Here is a 21,888-nt window from a genome sequence, read left to right on the forward strand (position 1 = left end):
TAAGAGTAGCTTTTATTTATAATTTTTTAAGAGGTGTAATAAAAAAGAAAAAAGTGATGAAGTAATACGGGACGGAGGGACAAATTACGGGTCTAGCAAAGAGCATCTAAGAAACACGGGCCCATCCAGACCTCTTCAACTTCCACTCATTATTCTCTCACAATCTCTCCCATTTCCCATAAATTCCTAACCCCTTTCGCTGTAAGTATAAATTACACACACAAAAAAAAAAAAAAAAGCATCCGAAAAAAGACAAAAAAGTAATAAAAATAAAAATAAAGATGAACGTCGGTGACGGAAGAGTCGCCGGCGACGGCGTTTCGTCAAAGATATCCCAGTTCACCTTCACGTTATCACAACGTTATCAACACCTTTTAGATAAATCAACACCACAAGTCCTTTACCGTTGGATCTTCTTCGGTTTGATCGCTTTAATCTACGCCGTACGCGTGTTTATGGTTCAAGGTTTCTATATCATAACATATGCTTTAGGAATCTATATTATACAGCTCCTTATTGCTTTCCTTTCACCACAAGTTGATCCGGAAGCTGAAGGTGGTCCTAGTCTGCCGACACGTGGCTCTGATGAGTTTCGACCTTTCGTTCGTCGCCTTCCTGAATTTAAATTCTGGTCTGACAATTTTGCTTTTGCTATGATCTAGTTTCTAAATTTTGACTTTGACCTGAATCGAAATTGAATCTGATGGTTATTTTTGGTAGGGAATTGAATCTGATGGTTGTTGTTGTGAATAGATGGTTAATATTTGTTGTAATTAAGATGTGGATTGCTAGAAGAGCCAGATTTATATTTTTTAGCTAGGGTTTGGACATAGATTTGGTTGAAACTTGAAAACTAAAAAGAGTTTTTGAAGATGAGATGAAAAATTATTTTTGGAAGTTAAAATTGTGTTTGGATATGCATTTTACTTGAAAAGAAGATGAAACTTGGTGAGTAGAGAACTTGAAAAAACTAGTCTAAACCACTTTTTGAAACTTGGAAACTTCTTCAAAAACTGTTCAATTTTTATAACTAAACAATGTTTTCAAAATATTTTTTGAAAAAAACTTATGGCCAAACGGGAGCTAAAGGATTCTGGAAATTATGAATGTTTAGATTTGTTTGATATGTGCCAGTTTTTCGATCTCATTTTGTAGTTTGATTATCATCTAGTTGTCTGATTTTTGACTATGACATGAATAGAGATCAAATCTGATGGTTACTTTTGGTGGTTAATTGAATCTGATGGATCTTATTGCCAATAGATGGTCAACGTTTGCTGTAAGACGTGCATTGCTAAAAGAGTGAGATTTGTATTTTTAGGATTCTGGAAATTATGTTGTAAAGAAAGTAATTGCGTTTTCAAATTAGGGCCTGTTTGGCCATGAAAATTGTGAAATTTGAAAAAAGTAGTTTTTGTTTTCAAAGTGAAAAGTGATATTTGGAAATTGGAGTTGGGTTTGGCCATGAATACAAATAGGAGTTGTTTTTGAATTTTTGTGAGTGATTTAGAGTGAAAAAAGTGACAACAACTTTTTGGTGTTTTTCAACTTTTGGAAATCATTTTTGGCCAAACATGATTTCCGGAATTCAACTCTGGAAAAGTAAAAATCATTCATGGCCAAACAGCCACTAAGAGTTGGTACATTTCACTGCATTATTTTTTGGAATCTGCTGAGAAGTGTTGTTTGTTGATCAGTATAGTCATGTTTTTTACTTATTCATGGTTATGGAAGTTGATGCTCCAGTGTGAAGAAATTAATTGTCTTTCTGGTCTGTTTGCTTGTTGATACCTATTCCTGCCTTTACATGATGATCTAGGATCTGATAAAGAATAGAAGAATAGGAGTGGAAAGAAGGAATGCTACTTTTCTTATACTCCCTCCGTCCCAAATTAGTTGTCATGTTTCCCTTTATGAAAGTCAATTTGACTCATTTTCGAAGCTAAATTGGATTAGATTAACTCAATATGTTATATTTAAAATTTAGATTTTCAATAACTATACGATAAGTACTACAAGTTGCAACTTTTCTCATGTTAATTTGATAAAAAAAATTATTTTAAAATGCTAGTCAAAGTTCACATAGTTTGACTCAAGAAGCGAAACATGACAACTAATATGGGACGGAGGGAGTACTATTTTGTAGTATGATCTTAGCCAAGCTTAAGACGCATTTCTTAAAGGAATTAGCTTGAGATCAAACATTACAAAATGGGGCATCAAGTTAACAACTTTTGTTTGTTTTGACCTTGGGTTTCTGCATTTTTTGTTTCAGTGGTGCCTTTGAACTTGAACTCTACTAATATGCAACATTGGTTGAGCCATTCATTATTTGAAACCTACTAACTCCATCAATCCTGATTCCCCTCACATAACTAGAGGGGCGCCCTAACAAGAGTTTCTCCATCATGCAGCATGTTATGCGTGAGATTAAGATAGATAGCCTGGGATTTCTTATTTTCTTAAATTCTAATTGGTACAAGTTATTGGAAGAGTCTTTCAAAGCTCAAAATTATGAAAATCTGTTGCATCCCCTAAAAAGAAAAAGTATGAAAATTTGATGCTTGATGCATCCTTATTCTGCCCTAGAACTCCTTGCCTAGCTAGCTCCAATAATGGATCTAATATTCATGTGATGGCAGGATAATAGTATCACAATTATCTGTTTTGTACTGCCTAAATAACTTTGATAGATAGAAAAATGATACTTATAAAAAAAATGAAAAAAGATATATAGAAAACTCATGTATTGTTACCATTCTAAGAAAAAAAAATCATGTATTATTATTGATAAAGAAAATCATGTGTTGATTGCACTGAGCATGACGCTTAAGGCCTTAAGCAATACACATGGGCTTGGTTAGGTCTGTTTACTGAGTTGGCTATAATGTCATTTGTTCACTCATCAAATGTACTTAGTGCCCACCATATAATTTTTTTCAAAAAAAATTCTTGTGTTGCCTACCATATCTTTATTATCAAGATGTTATATTTAATTAGAATGACTATGTTAGTAAGTACCTTTTTCATCAAAAAAAAGATAAGAAAGAAGATTTGATGACTAGGAATGAGCTTTCTTTCTTGCAACATGCCTTTTTACTGGAGTTGAATTTAAGTTGCGTCACTAGGATAAATGCTTATTAGCATGAGGTGATCTAATGTGGAAGTTCTTTGATCATATGGGATAATTTAGGTGATTTTATTTGGATGCTCCCTTGCTATATGGGACTACTTATCCTAATCAGTTAATAATTATAGATAGCATTCAAGAAGTGTTGTCCTGATCATGGAATTATGTTGGTCCATTACTGCTATTAGGTTTTATAAGTATTTTAAGTGTTTATGGTACAATTTTGACGGTGTTTTTCAGTGAGGCAGGTAGCATAGCCCTTGCGTTTTATTTTATGATTTGTGGCCATCCATGATGGTCAGAGTTTCGATCTATCATTGTAAATTTCTACAGGTTGAAAATGTCCTAATCCAAACTGTCCATGTTTTAAAATCGTCTCATGTTTCTCAAAAGTATTCAGCATGTCTGAAAAAAAAGAAAGTAAACTTGGTGACCAGCTTCTGACCAGACAGGCTGATCCACCATGTCTACTTGGTTCCCAACCTTGTCTCCCAGTTTTAGTAGCTGGGATGAATTTGAATTTAGGACCTTGAACTTGTGATATGCTTTAGCCAGTGCTAGGGAAGAGCATACTCCTTCTACCCTTTCTCCTTTACACTCTTCTTAGGTACCTGAATTTCTGTATTTCACAAGATGTTTAGGTGCTTTACTTTTTTTAAATGATGGTGGTGTCCGGGCCAGCTTGAGCGTACCTCAACTATTCCACCATGTACTTTCCACTAGCACATGTACTAGGTAACCCTGCCCACCAAGGCGGATTTGAACCCTGCCCACCAAGTCAGATTTGAATCCTAATCTCCAAGGTTTGCACCTACTTCATTGACCACTAGCCCACACCCTTGGCTGCAAGTGTGCGACATATGGTTGGGGATTCCCATTCTAGTTTATCACTTAATCGTATAACAGAACTTCTTCATTGTGCACTTCATATGTGCCTATACTTCTTCTGTTAGTCTCAGTCATCATCCAAACTTTGTTGGCAATATCATCTTCTTAATCAGTAGTTTGGCATAATTTACTTTTCCTTGACAGGTACTCACTAACAAAAGCAGTCTGCATTGCTTTTGTGTTGACATTCTTCAGTGCCTTTGATGTGCCTGTATTTTGGCCAATTTTGTTATTCTATTGGTTGGTGCTGTTCGTTTCAACAATGAAGAGGCAAATAATGCACATGGTCAAATATAAATATGTTCCTTTCACATTTGGCAAGCAGGTACATATAAAGTCTAGCTCTAATTACATTGGTATCTTTTTACATTGTCCAGCCTGCATTTTCTCTGTACTTTACCAGTAATATTTTGAAAATGATTGGAAATACTTCTTTCTACAGCGTTATGGGAAGAAAGTGCCATCAAGTGATGAGAGAAGTACTTCCAAACCTTGAGGTTCAAAGCAGATTCGTTTTTTTGTGGGGAATGAATTTGTTTTAGCTACAAACTTTCCTGGATAGCTGTATTTTTCACCGGATAGGTTTCTGAGCTTGGGTTATGCCATTGAATATATAATCGATGAACTCTTAGATTATAAAACTTAGATCTCCTAGAAGCTGCCACGTATCTTGATTCTTTCATTGAGGGGTACGCTAGTCCCTGGATGTAATATTCATATTCTGAGCTCATTCTTGAACCACTCTTATTCAATTCTAGCTTAGTAGATGCTAGCACGTTGCATATCCATGTGCTGGAGTTCTTGTGACAATTGTCAACTGCTGCATATTGATTTTTGCCAATAAATTGTCATGCACCCTGGAGCAGTGAAAACTAATCTTTCGAAGGGTGGAAGGCCCTACTTCCATGAATTGTTTTATCGCATTTCTGTTTTTGATTTCCCACTTCTTGAGAGATTTGCTTGATAACTATTGGACTGCTGGTCGAAATCTGTGTCAGTGAAACGAAAGTGAAATCTTCCATTATGATGGAAAGGGATATCTAAGCATAGTGGTTTGAGTTTTACTGTTGGAGATTAGAATCAATTTAAGGGTAGGAATAGAGGTCGTCACTGGAATCTTCTATCCTGACAGATAAGGAAGGTAGGGCAATTATTATGGGAGAGGCTTGGACAGTCACAAATTTATGTCCTTTTAAAAGCTGAATAGCCTCTTTTCCAATCCAATTTGTAATTTTCAAGTCTTTAGACCTGCCTTCCAGGGAACGCACATTTTGGGGCCTAGTTGTGTTGTTGCCCCTTGTCATCGTAAAATAACCACTGTCACAGAGTTTCAAATTTCACAGGTAAAATTTCATGACTCTGGTAAAGTTGCTGTTTTTGAATTTTACCCCATTTATAAGGTACGTAGGGGTCACTGGATTACCTGTGCAGTGTACCTACCTATAGGATTAAACACCAACACCAACCGTTGAGGAGGACACCCGGTGAGTATTCATTTTATAGCAAACAATATGATATTAGATTATACATTGTATACTTAAAAAATTTAATGCGACACCGAACACTTCTTGGTCACTAAGTTTCACTCAGTTTCTCATGCAGACTCGTGATTGATTAACTCTCTAAGATCACATCGAGCAAATTAATTACAGATAAAAATACAAGTATGATGGTTTATAGATAAGTCAAAACTCTAATTCTAAACTTGAGCAGACTGGATAATATTTGATCTACATATGCATCCATCCAACCCATTATGATTTGTGTGTAAATTTGGTACTCTCTCAGACAGTACATAACATTATTGTAGAAGGGTGTTTAAAGAAGCGTTGTCTGTACAATGATGCAATGTAAACAATGAATGGTTGCATTTAAAAGGGGAAAGGGGTCACTTTCAGCCAATTCATTGTGGACGTAGTGTCACTTACTCGAGAAGATTGGTGGAGGACCACCATTTATTGGGCTAACCCTATCCAAGTGCAAATCTTGGGAATCTTTTGGTTCTCCTTTTAGGGGTTGCCAATTTGTCCAAATGATTTGGTGATTATTAATCCGAAAAGGGGTTTTGTTTTGTGATCACCTCATTTGTGAGCAGAGTTCAATATGTAGGGTTTGACTTAAACTGCTTATAGGGTGGAAATATTAGTGCAGAACAGTAGAGACAAGGGTTTCAACTGTGCTATATTAGTGGCAAGGTTCACAGAATATCGGATAAAACGTCTTTATAATCATGTGATAAGCAAAGGGAAAAAAGTGATAGCTATATCAGATTAGAAAATGTACGGTAAACATCTTAGGGCGTTGCCTAGTGGTCAAGGAGTGAAAATCACTGTAGACCAATGTTTAGATTTGAGTAAACGCCGGGTGATTTTTTTTCGATCTGCTTAACATTATTGGACAAAGTTATCAGCTACATGTGCTAGTGGGAGCTCATTAGGCATCAATATGACAATTAATGTGTGCACAAGCTGAGACCACTGTGAAAAAAATGTGGAATAAAATGAATAAGGGGATTAGACAAAGTTATCAGCTACATGTGCTGGTGGGAGCTAATAGGCATCAATATGACAATTAACGTGCGCACAAGCTGAGACCACTGTGAAAAAAATGTGGAATAAAATGAACAAGGGGATTACAGTACGAGAGGGCTCTCAACTTTGGAGATGAATAAAATGCTCTATTGGTATTAAAAATAAATACAAAAAAAAGTACGAGAGTGCAGGTTTGTGGTCTTTAATTAAGCGAACACAAAGTTGGTTAAGGATTCATAATTATGAACTCAGACCATGCAACTTCTAACATGCTAAGTAATAGTAGCACTAGCACATAACAGTTTACTTAATAACCCGAAAATCTAACCATTATAACATAAAAAGTAATAGTAAAGCTTATTTGAATGATAATACACTTGTTATATTTGATCTCTCTTCAAAAGTGAAGGACGCCATTTTTAGTTATTAGTTCTAATTCAGTAGCGCAGCTAGGATTTTTACCTAGGGGTTCAAAAATATGAAGAAGTAAATACACGAAGAAATCAAAGAGGTTCAACATCTACGATATATACATAAAAAAATAATTTTAATCCTATAGATACACCACTGTAGATTTTCGCTGAGGGGGTTCATCCCTACCTAGCTCCGCCCCTGAGTTCGATCACAAAATGACAGAATAACAGTGTGAGCCTATCATATTCTTTGGTACCAAACTCAGTTTACATTTTACTGAAGGTATTCATGTCAAGCCTACTCTGACATAAACCCCCACCACCCAACCAACAATGTTATTCAGTGCAGTGTTCATAGGGTCGGAGAAGGGTCGCACCCCGAGGTGTGTAATGTAAACAACCTACTTTGACACACACATCACTGACTAATTTCACTACTTAAACCCATGACCTGCAAGTCACACGGAGACAATTTTAATATTGCTCCAAGGCTTTGCCAACCAAACCAAATAAATTTTGCCCTTTACTTATATATATAAAAAAACAAGAAAACTGTGGTAAGGAATGTCACACTTAAATTCATCAGTTTCCTTCACACACTTCCCACAGTCATATATTAAAGGCCTTAAAAGTCATCTTTTTCTGTCTACAAATTATATTGTGATTTGAAGTAACACTGTGCAGCTTATGTTCTTTTTGTTTTCAAGAAAAAATGGAAGGTGGACTCCCCATGCTAAATTGTCTGCTACAGCACACACTTAGAAGTCTCTGTACTTGCTCTGAGTGGGTCTATGCTGTTTTCTGGAGAATTGTCCCCAGAAACTATCCTCCACCTAAGTAAGCAAATTAATTATTTAACCTGGCAATTAAGATTGCTAATTACACAAGATGAATATATCATACTAAATTGTTTTTTACTTTTGTTGCAGATGGGATCATGGAGGAAGCTTGCTTGATCGCGCTAAAGGAAACAAGAGAAATTGGTAATGAACTAATGATATAGTACTAAAAATATATTTTGTGATCTTTTATGGATTATTTATTTGCATTTCATTTCAGGATTCTTGTTTGGGAAGATGGTTTCTGTGACTTTTATGAATGTGAAAGATCCAAAAGGGAATCTGTAAGGATAAAGTTTGGTCCTGACATCTTCTTCAAAATGTCTTATGAGGTTTATTCTTTTGGTGAAGGGTGAGATTTTGTTTTCTTCTTTTTCACTTTCATTTTGTAAGAAGAATAAGTTGCAGTTCCCTAAGCAAAGTATTACTAAACCTTTCAATAAATTTTCAAGATTGGTGGGCAAAGTTGCAGCAGATAATAGTCACAGATGGGTGTTTAAAGATGCCTCAAATGAAAAAGATTCAAGCTTTATTTGCTCATGGAATTTGTCCATTGAACCTGTAAGCACCACAAAGACCTCATTCCTTCCTTGCTAGAGGCGAATTCAAAATTTGAGCTTTTGAGATTATGAGTTCAAACTTTAATATTTATTGAAACTTTAGTGATTTTTTCACATTTCATATGTACATTCCCTTCAAAAATTTAATATTTGTTGCATCTGTATATTTGCCTTTTTTTTGCCAGCAACCAAGAGCCTGGGGAGCTCAGTTTAATTCAGGCATTCAGGTACTTTAATGACAAAATAGAATTGTTTCATCATTTTTCGTTTTCAAAGATGTTAATTTAGGAAGTTTCTGTTTTTTGGGCAGACTATTGCAATTATATCTGTTAGAGAAGGCATCATTCAGCTTGGCTCATTTAATAAGGTGTCTCTTATCTCTTACTTAACGCTATTTATTCCTTCTTAACGCTACTTAATCCTACTTAATACTACCATTTTATTCTACTATTTTTAGCTTATTATTCATTTTTGGAGGTATTCATGTGCTTTCACTGATAACTGATTCACTACTTATAGGTTCTTGAAGACCTTAATCTAGTAGTAAGCATTCAGAGGAAATTCAGCTACCTCCAAAGCATACCAGGCATTTATGCAATTCAGAGACCTTTTCCGCCAATCCAACATCCATACAGTTACAAGGCAAACAATGTCAATCTAGTTAACGAGACAGACTATGGAATGGACGATAAACACCAGCTAATTGGGTCTAAAAGACTTCTTGGTGATCGATTAATTCACGAGTTTCCAGTCAAGTCCATCAATTTAGGTGATAATAGCCCACAAAGCATGGCTAGTCTACCTCTGTGGTCGATGTCTGCAACAGCACCGTCTTGTTATGCTAATGCAGTGCATGACATGAATACTTTTCGCGACAGAGTTATGAGGAACACTACAAGCAAGAATGTCAAGGCTAATGGATTAAATCATTTAAAGTTTGGGACAGCCAATGAAGATGGAAAATAAGGTAGTTGAAGTAGCTCCAAATCCAAATTAATTGCATTTTAGTAACATACTGCAAAAGGTCTTTAAGTATATATGGGGCATTGTTCAAGTGTACAGCGGGACCGTTTGCTGGTTGTTAGCTTAACTTGGCAACAATGTACTGAGTAATTTGTTTACATGATAATGACATACTAGTAATCTTTAGCAATTTGTTCTGCTCGCGTTATTATTGTTGTTCAGATTTACTTGTATTATCGACCATACATTCAGAATTGGATTGTAGATTGCTGCAGACTTGGTAATTTGAGCATGACGCTGGCTGTAGCTAAAGGAGGTGGAATAGAAACACAACCGAAGATTTTGATTTCTAATAATTTAGTACCATAAGTAATAATCTAAACAAAAAAAAAAAAAGTGGATAGGTACTACTAGCTACATCATATGATATGTCTTGTTTTGAATTAAATGTTACAGATTGAAATTTAGCGTTGAGAAAAGCCTGAGCCATCATATTACCAAGTTGGACTTGGGCTTGGGTTGTGAGATGAATACCATCCGAACCCACTGGTAGACCATTAGCATCCACCTTTATTACATTTGGGAGTTCAATATCCATCTGTGCTTGTCTCACTACATGCACAAATTTTCCTACAAACGGCGGTTTTGGATAATGTAGAACTACCTGCAAAAAAGAAAAAAAGAAAAAAAAAACTTGAAAGAAAACACTAGTACAAGGTTTTCAAATTAGCAGGAGTAGTACAAGTGAGTTATCCTGCTATAAAATTTGGGATTAAATCTATTTTGTGTTTGGTTGCGGGTATTAGCTATAATCATGATAAATTTTATACTACAACCATGGGATTATCTTATCCCGTACAAAAAGGTAAGCTAGATAATCCCGGATTTAAACCCAGAATAATCAGGTTTTAAACTAAACAACCAATAATAATTACTCCTATTAAAGCTAAGAATTTGTCCAAAAGCATGTATAGATTCATGAAAAGTTGCAACTTGCAACTATTATGACTGAATGAAACCTAGCAGCTATATGCACATCAAGCAAAAGAGTGAAAGAAATTAAAGATTGTATAATATAGTTTACCACAAGAACAGGAAGCAGAGGAGAATTCAAGTCGGTACGTATGTCTTGAATAAACTTTATAAATTTGGATTTATAACATCTTGCAGTGGACTTATACTTTGAATCACTCTCACCATGATACCACAATAATCCTCTAATAGTCCCTCCATCTCTAAGAGCAACCTTAGCTTTTGTTAACAATTGATCATAAGGCAAACTCCCACGAATCCATGCATGAATTCCAGTACCTGACCTAGAACATGGCACTAATCCAATAACCCTAAAATTTGGATCTTGTTTAAGAATTGCATTAGCAAATGCCATTCCAGGGACAATTCCACAATTATGAAGACAATCAACCCCGTAATTAAGGGGTTCGTGTGCAATTCCCCACTTCATATTTACCCATAATCGAAGAATATTATCTGGATTAGGTTGACATTCGCGAGGTATAATACCATCCCAAGAGAAGTTGTGTACACCTCCTTGACCTGCCATGTTGCTTTGTCCTGCTAATATGAATATTTGTTTGTTTAATTTGTCAGTGCTCCTATTTGTAAGCAGATGATCTTGATTGTTACGACTCCTGATCCACCTTAAGTATAGTAGAGCCGATATAAACATCAAGATTAACAAAATTTCTTCGGTTGCATTTTGTAAGTTCTTGTTCAGTTTGAACATAGTCTTCCACCTCATTTTTGATATTGTCGTACACTCGTACTTGTTCACTTCTTGTGGTAGACGAAGCAATAATCAACAGATATTAATTAGAATACCCATAATTGGACAAAGAAAAAAGAAAAATGGGATAACTTAATAGAATTAATTGTGTTACTTGTTCCATCTATTACAATGAATTTAACAAGAAAACCAGGTGCATTAATATAGACTTTGAGATAATTAAGATTATCAATGACATTTAAGAGGAGACTATAAGTGATGCTTGTGCATCAATATTTCGGTACTTCTTGATCGTATTGAAAACGGAAAAGGGCTAAATATACCCTTGTACTATTGAAAAATGGTCAAATATACCCTTCGTTATACTTTGAGTTCAAATATACCCCTAACGTTATACTATTGGCTCAAATATACCCCTCCACCGTTAAGTTTGTCCAAGGTAGAGGCCAATACCACATGTCACTCATAGTTTAATGAGGTGGACACCATGTGACATGCCACCTTACTAACCAAACCCAATTTTACCCCACCTCCCGTCCTTCCATATCATCTTTCACCATTAGCACCTGCCTCTCCACAATTGCCACACCCTTTTAAAATTAATTACAGACAGAAAAGTCTCAGCTAATTAAGAAAAAAAATCTCAGATTTGACGAATAAAAATCTCAGTTAATTAAGGACGAACCTAATTGACTTTGCTTTCCAAAAAAAAAAAAAAAAAACTGGTTGTGAATTGGAAATTCCTAATTGACTCTATTCCCTCTCATTTGTCGTTTGATTTACACCTGAATTGGATTAGTCCAGTGCAAATTTCTAGTCTTTTTGCATAGTATAGTAGTAGTCCCATTTTCCCACAGAAATAACCAAAATGTCAAACAAATTCCCCATTGTTGAACCTCAACAATTCAGTGACTATGGCTTCGATCCTCAAGTCTATTATTTTCAGGTATCTCAATACAACTCCTCTAAAATTAATTTTAAAAGGGTGTGGTAATTGTGGAGGGGGAGGTGCTAATGGTGAAAGATGATATGGAAGGAGGGGGAGGTGGAGTAAAATTGAATTTGATTAGTGAGGTGGCATGCCACATGGTGTCCACCTCATTAAAATATGAGTGACATGTGGTATTGGGCTCCACCTTGGACAAACTTAACTGTAGAGGGGTATATTTGAGCCAATAGTATAATGTTAGGGTATATTTGGATCCAAAATATAACGAAGGGTATTATTGACCCTTTTTTAATAGTACAAGGGTATATTTGACCCTTTTCCGTATTGAAAATGCTACTATTGAGCTTGATTTCTTATTTCGGAAAGATCTCAAGGTGAGAAATTGCCTAATTTGGCAGGTTCAAACAGATACATCATGAATGGAATTAGTGCATGAACCATAAAATTGCTAACTTAAAGAAGATGTTTGTTTCTTCTATTTTGTAACTTGTGAGATTAGATTGAATGTCCTACATACAACTATCTTCTTTTTTTCGTTTAATAAAACTGGCGAACTTGGTGGCTAAAAATCAAGAATTATATTTTTTAGATGGAGCAATATGCAGATCTTTCTAAGAGGCTGTGAAACTGAAATTTATACTATATGTTACTAGATTTTAGCAAGGAATTACCACAATCACTATTATAAACTTTTACTCCCTCTGTTCTAAAAAGATTGTCTTCCTTTCCTTTTTAGTCTGTCCCAAAAAGATTGACATCTTTCTATATTTAGAAATAATTTAACTTTATGAGATGATTTACAGCCACACAAATATCTAAGGCTTGTTTTGTACCACACATTTCAAAAGTCTTTCTTTATTTCTTAAACTCTGTGCCAAGTCAAACTAAAACAATCTTTTTGGGACGGAGGGATTAACTTTGTTGTTGTACTTGTACATATGGTCAAGAGTTATATGGTATTAGTCGCCACTGGCCACTAGGCTAATTTTGCTTCCGCGATTACTCTACTCTGCATTTTCTTCAACTAATTAGTCATAGAAAAATGCCCAAGGCTTTGGGAAGTTTGATCCCTAAATTTGTAGGTAAAATTCATAAACAGCCACTTTTCAACTCATACAATTTTAAAATAGTCCAAGTTTTAAAAACTCACCTTTTTGGAGGAAAAATTCCTTATGTTGACTAATCTGTCTTGACAATGGGTGCATTAATCTAAACTGATATACTGTGCACATTGAATTATTGAAAAAGTCTTGCTCAATACCAATTGAAGTTTGTTACGTCTTTATTTTGTATTCATCAAGTTTAATCATTCAGCTGTCGGAAAGTGTTAAAAAGTCTATGATAGAATAAACGGAAAATTCAGTCATTAGTCAGCAGCTGGAACAAATAGTCTTCTTTCACTTGGGCTCTTTGAGCTTCTAGGAAGACAACAATTGTTTAGTTATATAGTAGTTGATCGACCATATATAAATATCAGCTTTGGTGTGTTGATTATGTCTATGATTAGTTTGACAATTGTCCTTCTCATTTATGATTTCATCTGACCATGTTTAGGAATAAGAGGAACTGCATTTATGAAAATAAATTGATTGGGAAGAAATTCTTAAGCACAATAGAGACTGTATTGATGAAAAATCAAAATTGATTAGAAGGAAATTCAAGAATATGGAAGGAAAAAAAATTGTCTAAAGGAACAACATAAACAAGGCTTCTGAGTTTGGTATACAAAGTTGAATTGAAAAATTAAGAGCATATATTAAAAGGGAAGACATTCCTATTTTGAAAGGTGAAAATTGTTGAATCTAAGAAAAGCATGAGCAAACATATGACCAAGTTGAACTTGTACTGGGGTTGTGAGATGAATGCCATCTGGACCTATTTCTAGTCCCTCAGCATCGAACTTTATCACATTTGAGATGTTGATCGCCAACTGAGCTGTTCTCACTTCTTCTATATATGGCCCTTCAAATGGTTTTTTGGGGTATGGTATGATAACCTGTATATAAATGTAACCAATAGTTAACATTAAAGAGACACTGCAAAGTTGAAATCAAAGCTGAAACTGTTTGACCATCCAAATGGTAAATAGCTCCTCGAACGAAGAGAGTATTAAATAGTAACAGCCTAACATCTTCTGGTTGGTGATTTACACAGTAATATTGAATATGGACCAACTACAGGAAGAGAAAATGTCCAATTTTACCTTATGGTAAGTCAAGATCAAACACGAGGCAATTTACTAATCAAACACGAGACAATTTACTAATTACAAGGGTCTAAATTACCCCAAAGAAATACAAAGGGTAAAATTAAGATACTTAGAATAATAGAGTGATATTTTTACCCTTTTCCTCCTCAAGAAACCAAAAGAGCCTTCAGAGAAATATGAAAAATTTAATAGTAGAAGCATTGTTATTGGATTTGATTCATGAGCTATCAAGAAAGTGTCAAAGATCACAAATGGGTACCTGGAAAATGGGGAGATTAGGAGCCTGGAAGTCACTAAGCAAGTCATGAAAGAATTTCTCCAAGTTATTCTTATACAAACTTGATGCATTCTTTGCTTTTAGATCGCTCTCACCATGATACCCCAATAACCCCCTTATAATTCCACCATCTTTTTCAGCAAATTTGGCTCTTTTAACCAATTCATCATAAGCTTTAGACCCACGTCTCCATCAATGTAAACTAGTTCCTCCTCTAGCACAAGGTACTAAACCAATGACCCCAAATTCAGGGTCTCATTTAAGAATTTCATTAGCAAATGCCATTCCAGGTCCCAAGTCCACAATAGAGTATACAATCAGTACCATAATTGAGAGGTTCGTGTGCTTTTTCCCATTTTTATGTTGCATTGAATCGAAGAATCTTTGGATTTGGTTTACATTCTTGAGGCACAAAACCATCCCAACTTCCATTTTTTACAATTCCTTTTTCAATTTGCCTATGGACTCCTCCACCACCTGCCGGATTGCTTTGTCCTGCTAATAGGAACACTTGTAAATTCTTGTTATTTCCGTGACTTTCTTTCACTTTTTGAGGACTCATCACCCAATTGAAGTTACACAAAAACACAACTAATGTCGCAATCAATAAGATTTCTTCGCTCTTACCTGGAAATATATTGTAGTGTCTCTTTGGGTGGAAAAAAAACAGCAGCTGCGGCATGCATATGAAGCTATAGGTGTGAATTTACTCGTATTTGTTCATGTCATGTCCTGCGTATGCATCTTAGGTTTGCTTACACGAACATTCGTGTATATCAATTTTGGCACTTTGATTAGTATTGGATGGATGAAATGAATCTTAAATGTTTTCTTTGGTAAGCCATTAAACGTTATTAACTATTGAGATTGCAAAAGAATATTTATCTACGAAAGGTTTAGGTATGCTGAAAAGAAAACGGAAAAAACATCCTATCACGCGACTTGTAATATAACAAATGAGCAAAAAGATGTTAGAACAAGTGTATCAAAAGGTGTGGGAAATTATAGTCTTCGATATTATTAATGAAATGAAAGTACAAGCACCACATGGAATAATAAACTTCATGGTGAAAGTAGCATATTCGTCATCCTGATGAAGGAATAAGAAGTATTTACATAATCAGAAACAGCAGAATAACAAGCTCGGGTTTCAATCTTGTTCTAGTGCATTTGCAAGCACTAAAGAAGCACTATACAGAAATCAACAGCAGCAACTTTGTAATCCTCTGCTTTTGGAATAACCTATGTCTACAACTTTCAGCTGAAAATAAGAATTTGCAAATTCAGTGTACCAAATGAGGACATTAAGCCATAGCATGAACTTTTACATCCTCTATTAGCCCAAATTCGCTATCACATCCCACAGCATTCTAGCTTGAGACAATTCAATAAGTGATCTTCTTTCCCTCATTGCTGAAGGCCCCAATAGGTTTGGCAAGAATATGCTTCATTGCTTTGACTGCAAGAGGGTTGTTGTAGCTCTGTAACAACAAAAGCACAACCATGTCAATAAAGGAAACACTCATTGTTGAAGATATAATTAAGTAAAGGAAACAATCATTGTTGAAAGATAATAATTAAGTAAATGAAAGTGTACCCTCTCTAATTGCTTAAGTGGTCATATAATTCAACATATATCTTTCTTTCACAATCTGTGACACCTTTTTCTATGCGAAAAGGATCAAGTGTTGGGGCGATAAAGTGGAAAGCCACGTGGCATCCACCTCATCAAAATGTCAGTGTCACAGGGGATTGGGTGTCCACCTCGGATAGCCCTAACGGAAGAGGGGTATATTTGAACCATTTAGGTAATGGCATGGATATTTTTGTAATCCTTTTTGCATAGTAGAGGGGCAGATTTAACCTTTTTCCCTTGAAATTAACAAGAAGGGATCACTTACAACTGAGCAGGTACCGGCTTTAACATTGCAGACTGGATAATCATGTGGGCAGCAACTGCGATGGTCTTTACAACAAGTAGCTCCCTCCATAGGGCAGCAACCCCAAGCAAAGCAGTAGTTGTAGTACTCGTAGACACAACAACAGGTCGTTCCTGATGAGCATGCGTTATAATCATCACATTGAGTGGGTGGCTTGACCGGTGATGGAGGAGATGGAGGTGGTTTTGGGGGATTTTGGCCTGTCTTGACAGGGTAAGAGCAAATTGTAGCAATACCACATAAACCCTTCGGGTTGGCAATGTTTCGTTGCATCCTGAGGTAGCCTTTTTCTCCCCAAGAAGCACCCCACGAGTTCCTCACGATCCAATAATCCATTCCATTTTCGCTACCATATCCTACTGCAACCACACCATGGTCCACTGCTGCACCGCAATTTCCAGTAAAGATACCCTGGAGCACAAGCGGATTCAAGATTTAAACTTAATAGGTATATAATGTTCTAAGCACTTCGCTGTAAACACAAGATGCTTTTGGAATTATGTAAAAAATTGTTATATATCTATGTTCTGTGTCGAAAATGCTGGGTTTCAACATGGGCTCCATCTACATCTGAGGCATGAGAATACCATCATGCAGTTTAATTTCTATACAACTTTGTGTTGCTTACGTACATAATTAGCTCCTTGGTTGAAACAAGAACTACCTAATTTGGTCGAAAGACAACATGTTTATTAAAGACGGACCAATTTGAAGTAAAGATTATTACCGATTTATAGTGCTGGAAGTCTTTTCCACCAGCTTCAATAGCAACACTGACGGGTTGCCCTGCGACAGCCTTTTTCAGTGCCTTTTCATTATTAGCAGGAACATCTTCATACCCGTCAATGGTGACAACCCTGGCATTTTTCTGCAATTATTTCAAAGAAAATTTAAAGAATCTTTAGTTCTCATAACTCTTTAAGTATTTAGTTCCTTTCCATGAGTCCTTTAAGACTTAGAATGATAGATACTGACCCTTGTTTGGTCGCATCTTCCATCCTTGGCAGTGTAGGGATAATCTTCTTCAGTGTCAAGTCCTCCGTTATTTATGACAAACTTAAAGGCGTAGTCCATGAGACCACCTTTGCAACCAGAGTTATAGGAGGTATCACAATCTACCAGCTCTTGCTCAGATAACGAGATCAAATCTCCAGTCACCATCTTGTTTACTGCCTCAATGGCAGCAACTGCTGAGAATGCCCAGCAACTCCCTGTTTCATTTTCCAGTTGTTACACATTTAGTAAATTGAAGAAGAGAATCATTAGTTGTGTTAAGCAGTGTAAACATATCAATGTTTTTTCAGCATTTATCCGTATACTGGAAGTCTGTCCAATCAATCTAGGCTGCAAAATGTGCCAAAACAACTGACACAATTACAAGGACATGGTGAAGCAAGTTGAAGAGTGTTCAGGGTCTAGATAGGATCACTGTTTCAAACATATTTAAGCCATCAGATAGATGATCATTTACTTGTAGTTATGTTTTAAGTAATCTGATACTATTAAAAAAAAAATTATACTTTCACCAGATAGAAATTATACATAACCCCCCACCCAGAGGCGAATCTAGAATTTCTAGAATATGATTCACCACTTAAAAAAAAAAAATTGTATTATGCGGGAATTGATCATAGTCCTCTAGGTAAATAACTCAACCTTCAACCAATTACACCATTTAGCAGCATGTGTTCCAGCAATTAATATTATACTCCCTCCATTCCATAATAAGTACATAATAAGTGATTTTTTAGGTTTTTCAATTCTTTTCAAAATAAATAGTGCTTTATGGTTTCAAGAAGACTTTGAGCAGATTTTTTCAAGATTACCCTTATTTAAATAGTCAGGATTTCATTAACTACCTTTTCTTTTTCTAAAAAGTAGTAAAACTTGACTAGGGGTAAGTTAATAAAAACACTCCTAATTTTCTAGAAGTGAGCAATTTCTTAAGGGTATGTATGAGCCTAAAATATCACTTATTACAGAATGGAGGGAATACCAATTTTAAAAAATATATACATAAAATATCTAATTTTACGAAGAAATCATGTGTTCGCATGACCCAAAATTACCACATAAAATCGTCCCTGCCCCACCCCCACCCCACCCAAACCCAAACCCAAACTTTTAGAAAGAATCTTTTTAATGACCGTGGTGTTCGGGTCAAGTTTGTGCGCACTTCGACTAATTTCAAGGATATTTGTTATCTTACACGAGCACAGTTATCTAGTAACTCTATCGACCAAGATTAAAACAAACACGAAAGTCACCTAATAATTTTACTTATAAGTCTTCTTTTTACCGGTTGGTCAAACAAATTGCTTTTCGAGTAGGAAGGAAACACATGTGCCCACTTGATTAGGCATTAGGAATTAAAACTCCCCAATCCCCTATGTCTTTGTCCCCTCCCTCCACCGAAAGTGTAAATGAGAAGGCTACCTAATCTAGAATTTGGAAAAATTACGTATGGTACAGTTTAGAATATTAATTATTGACCAATAAGTTTGATAAGTAATTAAAAAAAAAAAGTATGATACGCATGTGGGCAATTTAATTTACAACCTTGGAATCTTCAACAATTAGGGGGTACCCCCTAATGTTAAGAGAAACTGACAAATGTCTATCCAGAACTTATAATTGTATTTCAAACTGAAATTAGACCACTAACAACTACACCCGTGAAGAACCAGACCAATCGGAAGTTAAATTAATATTTCAGTTTCAAAAGTAATAAGGGTCTAATTTTAAAAAAATTGAAACTTCATGATACCTTAGTAATATTACCTTCAGGAAGAAAATGAGAGTGCAAGGTTAAATTGGTGCTCACCCCTTTGATAATTGCAAATTCGAACATTACTTTTTTTTTTTTTTTGCCAATATATATAACTGTCTTTGGCCATAAAATAGGCTTTTATTTTCTATCATATGATTCATGTTCAAATCGGAGTGAGGGAATAATGACGTAAAAAGGAAAAGACAAGACAATAATAAATCAAAATAGGAGTATATTTGTACCCACGGAAATTACAAACCAATTAAGATAGTGTTTTCTCCAAGCGAAAAGCATTAGCTAAACAATTAGTAAAATATTGCCTTGAACCATTTCCTAGCTCCTTCTGTCACTCAACTTTCCTAAAATTAAATTACTGTCTAATAATACATCTCAAATAAGAAGAAATTGCACGAATTGTCCATCAAATGGACTGGTCTTTGATTTTTCCCTTTAGCAACTTATGCCTAGCGAGACATAAGTTTTTCCGGGACACAAATCATGCGTGGCACAATTTGTGAAATATGCCAAAATATTAATCCATGTCGCATCAAAAAATTGTTTATTACGAGCAGCAAAAAAAAAAAACTAGCACAAAATATGGGCAAAAGTTCAAATGACCCCTCTACTAATGAAGGGTCAACTGAACTACCCATGAGATTCGATCTATCAGATTCAAATTTATGTAGTAGTATCAAGTATATGTGGGATTTCTATATACACTAATATAAAAGAAAAACTACCAACTGTAATCAACAAAGTCATATTCAGTATCACAAACTTTAAACAGAATATAAGTGGAGTAACAAAAAACAAGTAATAGGTGCACTTACCACATTGTCCTTGATTTTTAACACCAACAAGTACACCTTTTTGCCTCCAGTCAACTGAATCCGGCAAACTATCTCCAACCTTAGGAGCATACCGACCACTTTGTATATTCGACAACCTACGACTAACATCAACCTTAGTACCCAAATACATAGACCTATACTCCTCATTAGTCAGATCAGCAAACTGAGTCAACCCCAACTTATAACTTTTTCCCATAGCATTCTGTTCATCTATGTATTTAAGATTATCCTTAAAGATCTGAAATCTCTTGTCTTTTTCTCCTAAAGCGTTGTACACCTTTTTGTGTTCAACTAGCCATGATTCATACATGGCCATGACCTCGTCATCGGTCCGTTGTTGGACCGATGACTTGTCAATCGTGTGATGTTTTTCGTTGTAGGTTATAATGGACATGTCCTCTGTCGCCGTAGATGTTACGGCGACGGAGGACATGAGTATTATGAGTATGGAGATAGAGAGAGTGGATGGATGAATAGCCATGTTTTGCTTGTTTAGTGAGGTAAGGAAAAATGGGATGGGAAAGAGTGGACAAAGAACTGTTACTATAAAGGCAAGGGAAAGGGATATTTTAGACAATTGGTAAAGGTATGATATTTAATACTTTTTCCATAATGTAGAACAGATAAGGGAGTTGAATATCTACGTATTTCTTGGAGGAGAAGATCAAGTAGGAAAGAAATTATCACTTCAAGTCCTTCAATTACCAATAAATTATAATTTTGGTCCTTTTAATTTTTGTTTAAGTACATATAACATTCAAGTAATTGTTATCTACACTTTTAATCCCTCCGACTCACCACAACCAAGACCACCATGGTAGGCCACTACTACCACCACCAATGTCATTGGGCGTCACCTCCAAATTTTCAAAAATTTAATAAATTATCAAGTGTCAACTGCTTAACTGTCAATATAAAAATTTAAATTGTTACTTCATATATGAGGATAATATAATATACATATCACATGTTTTTATATAGCAACAAAATACCAAGTGTAATATCTCAAGTGGGGTGTGAAGAGGGCGTGTACGCAAAGCTTTTAGCTAACTAAAAGTTAAATATGCTTAATCAAATATAAGAAGGATTAAAATTAAAAGGGAAAAGGGCCAAATGTACTCTTGTACTATCGAAAAAGGGTCAAATATACCCCATTGTGATACTTTGGGTCCAAATATATCCCTTCCGTTATACTTTGGACACAAATATACCCCTTCACAGTTAAAGTTGGCCAAAGTGAAGTCTATTTCCACATGATATTAATATTTCAATAAAGTAAATAACATGTAGCATGTCACCTCACTAACCAACTCAATTTTACTCAAATGGTCTGAATTCTCCGGCATAATTGGCCGATCATATAAGTTCACTCCAAAATTCTCTTTCATTTGCTTTCTTGATTCATTACTTTCACTCGGTACTTTTAGATCAAGTCTTAATTGTCAACAATTAGCTAGTAGAGTTATATTTTTACCAGTAATTGTGAACTTTTGCTTCTTTCAATGCTTGCTGGGGCTTCAGTTGTTGTTGCAATGAGCGTTTTCAGTTTTTTTTTTCTTTTTGATTTTGGTGATTGATCTTTTTGTTTGTGATCGTTTATTATCGGTGTATTCCGTGACGGAATCAAAATTTTCACTAAAGAGGTTCAAAATCTAAAAAGTACACATATGAAGAAGCCAAAGGGGTACATAAAAAATAATTTCAATCATGTATAAACAGTGTAATTTTCCGTCGAAGGGGTTTGGAACCCCCTTGGCCCTTCCACCCTCCACCCATATGTATTTGTCGATAGTTAGTATCGCTGTTGGGTTTACTTAAGTCTCA

The 21,888-nt window shown here is 35.4% G+C and overlaps 4 protein-coding genes and 1 pseudogene across 4 annotated transcripts; 2 read left to right on the forward strand and 3 right to left on the reverse strand.

The window, feature by feature from the left end:
- The first annotated feature begins 111 nt into the window (after positions 1 to 111).
- Positions 112 to 4,806, forward strand: LOC132627828 (protein RER1A-like). The gene is made up of 3 exons (XM_060343415.1): positions 112 to 631; positions 4,163 to 4,343; positions 4,461 to 4,806. The coding sequence occupies exons 1-3, from the start codon at positions 282 to 284 to the stop codon at positions 4,512 to 4,514; spliced, it is 585 nt and encodes a 194-aa protein (XP_060199398.1). The 5' UTR covers positions 112 to 281; the 3' UTR covers positions 4,515 to 4,806.
- Positions 4,807 to 7,269: 2,463 nt separating this feature from the next.
- On the forward strand, positions 7,270 to 9,532 carry LOC132627826 (protein RICE SALT SENSITIVE 3-like). Its single transcript, XM_060343414.1, has 8 exons — positions 7,270 to 7,519; positions 7,670 to 7,799; positions 7,892 to 7,945; positions 8,022 to 8,153; positions 8,254 to 8,362; positions 8,547 to 8,588; positions 8,672 to 8,728; positions 8,881 to 9,532. Exons 2-8 carry the CDS (start codon positions 7,675 to 7,677, stop codon positions 9,325 to 9,327), a joined length of 966 nt encoding a protein of 321 aa, XP_060199397.1. The 5' UTR covers positions 7,270 to 7,519; positions 7,670 to 7,674; the 3' UTR covers positions 9,328 to 9,532.
- Positions 9,533 to 9,668: 136 nt separating this feature from the next.
- On the reverse strand, positions 9,669 to 12,049 carry LOC132627825 (probable carbohydrate esterase At4g34215). The gene is made up of 2 exons (XM_060343413.1): positions 10,409 to 12,049; positions 9,669 to 9,988 (listed from the first exon to the last, which is right to left on the reverse strand). Exons 1-2 carry the CDS (start codon positions 11,081 to 11,083, stop codon positions 9,674 to 9,676), a joined length of 990 nt encoding a protein of 329 aa, XP_060199396.1. The 5' UTR covers positions 11,084 to 12,049; the 3' UTR covers positions 9,669 to 9,673.
- A 1,597-nt stretch (positions 12,050 to 13,646) lies between these two features.
- On the reverse strand, positions 13,647 to 15,373 carry LOC132627827 (probable carbohydrate esterase At4g34215; annotated as a pseudogene).
- Positions 15,374 to 15,496: 123 nt separating this feature from the next.
- Positions 15,497 to 20,647, reverse strand: LOC132627824 (low-temperature-induced cysteine proteinase-like). Its single transcript, XM_060343412.1, has 5 exons — positions 20,044 to 20,647; positions 17,419 to 17,654; positions 17,171 to 17,311; positions 16,405 to 16,854; positions 15,497 to 15,984 (listed from the first exon to the last, which is right to left on the reverse strand). Exons 1-5 carry the CDS (start codon positions 20,543 to 20,545, stop codon positions 15,889 to 15,891), a joined length of 1,425 nt encoding a protein of 474 aa, XP_060199395.1. The 5' UTR covers positions 20,546 to 20,647; the 3' UTR covers positions 15,497 to 15,888.
- Positions 20,648 to 21,888: the final 1,241 nt, after the last annotated feature.

The sequence above is a fragment of the Lycium barbarum genome, chromosome 2 (genome assembly GCF_019175385.1).
Source record: "Lycium barbarum isolate Lr01 chromosome 2, ASM1917538v2, whole genome shotgun sequence".
In the NCBI taxonomy this organism is placed as follows: Eukaryota; Viridiplantae; Streptophyta; class Magnoliopsida; order Solanales; family Solanaceae; genus Lycium; species Lycium barbarum.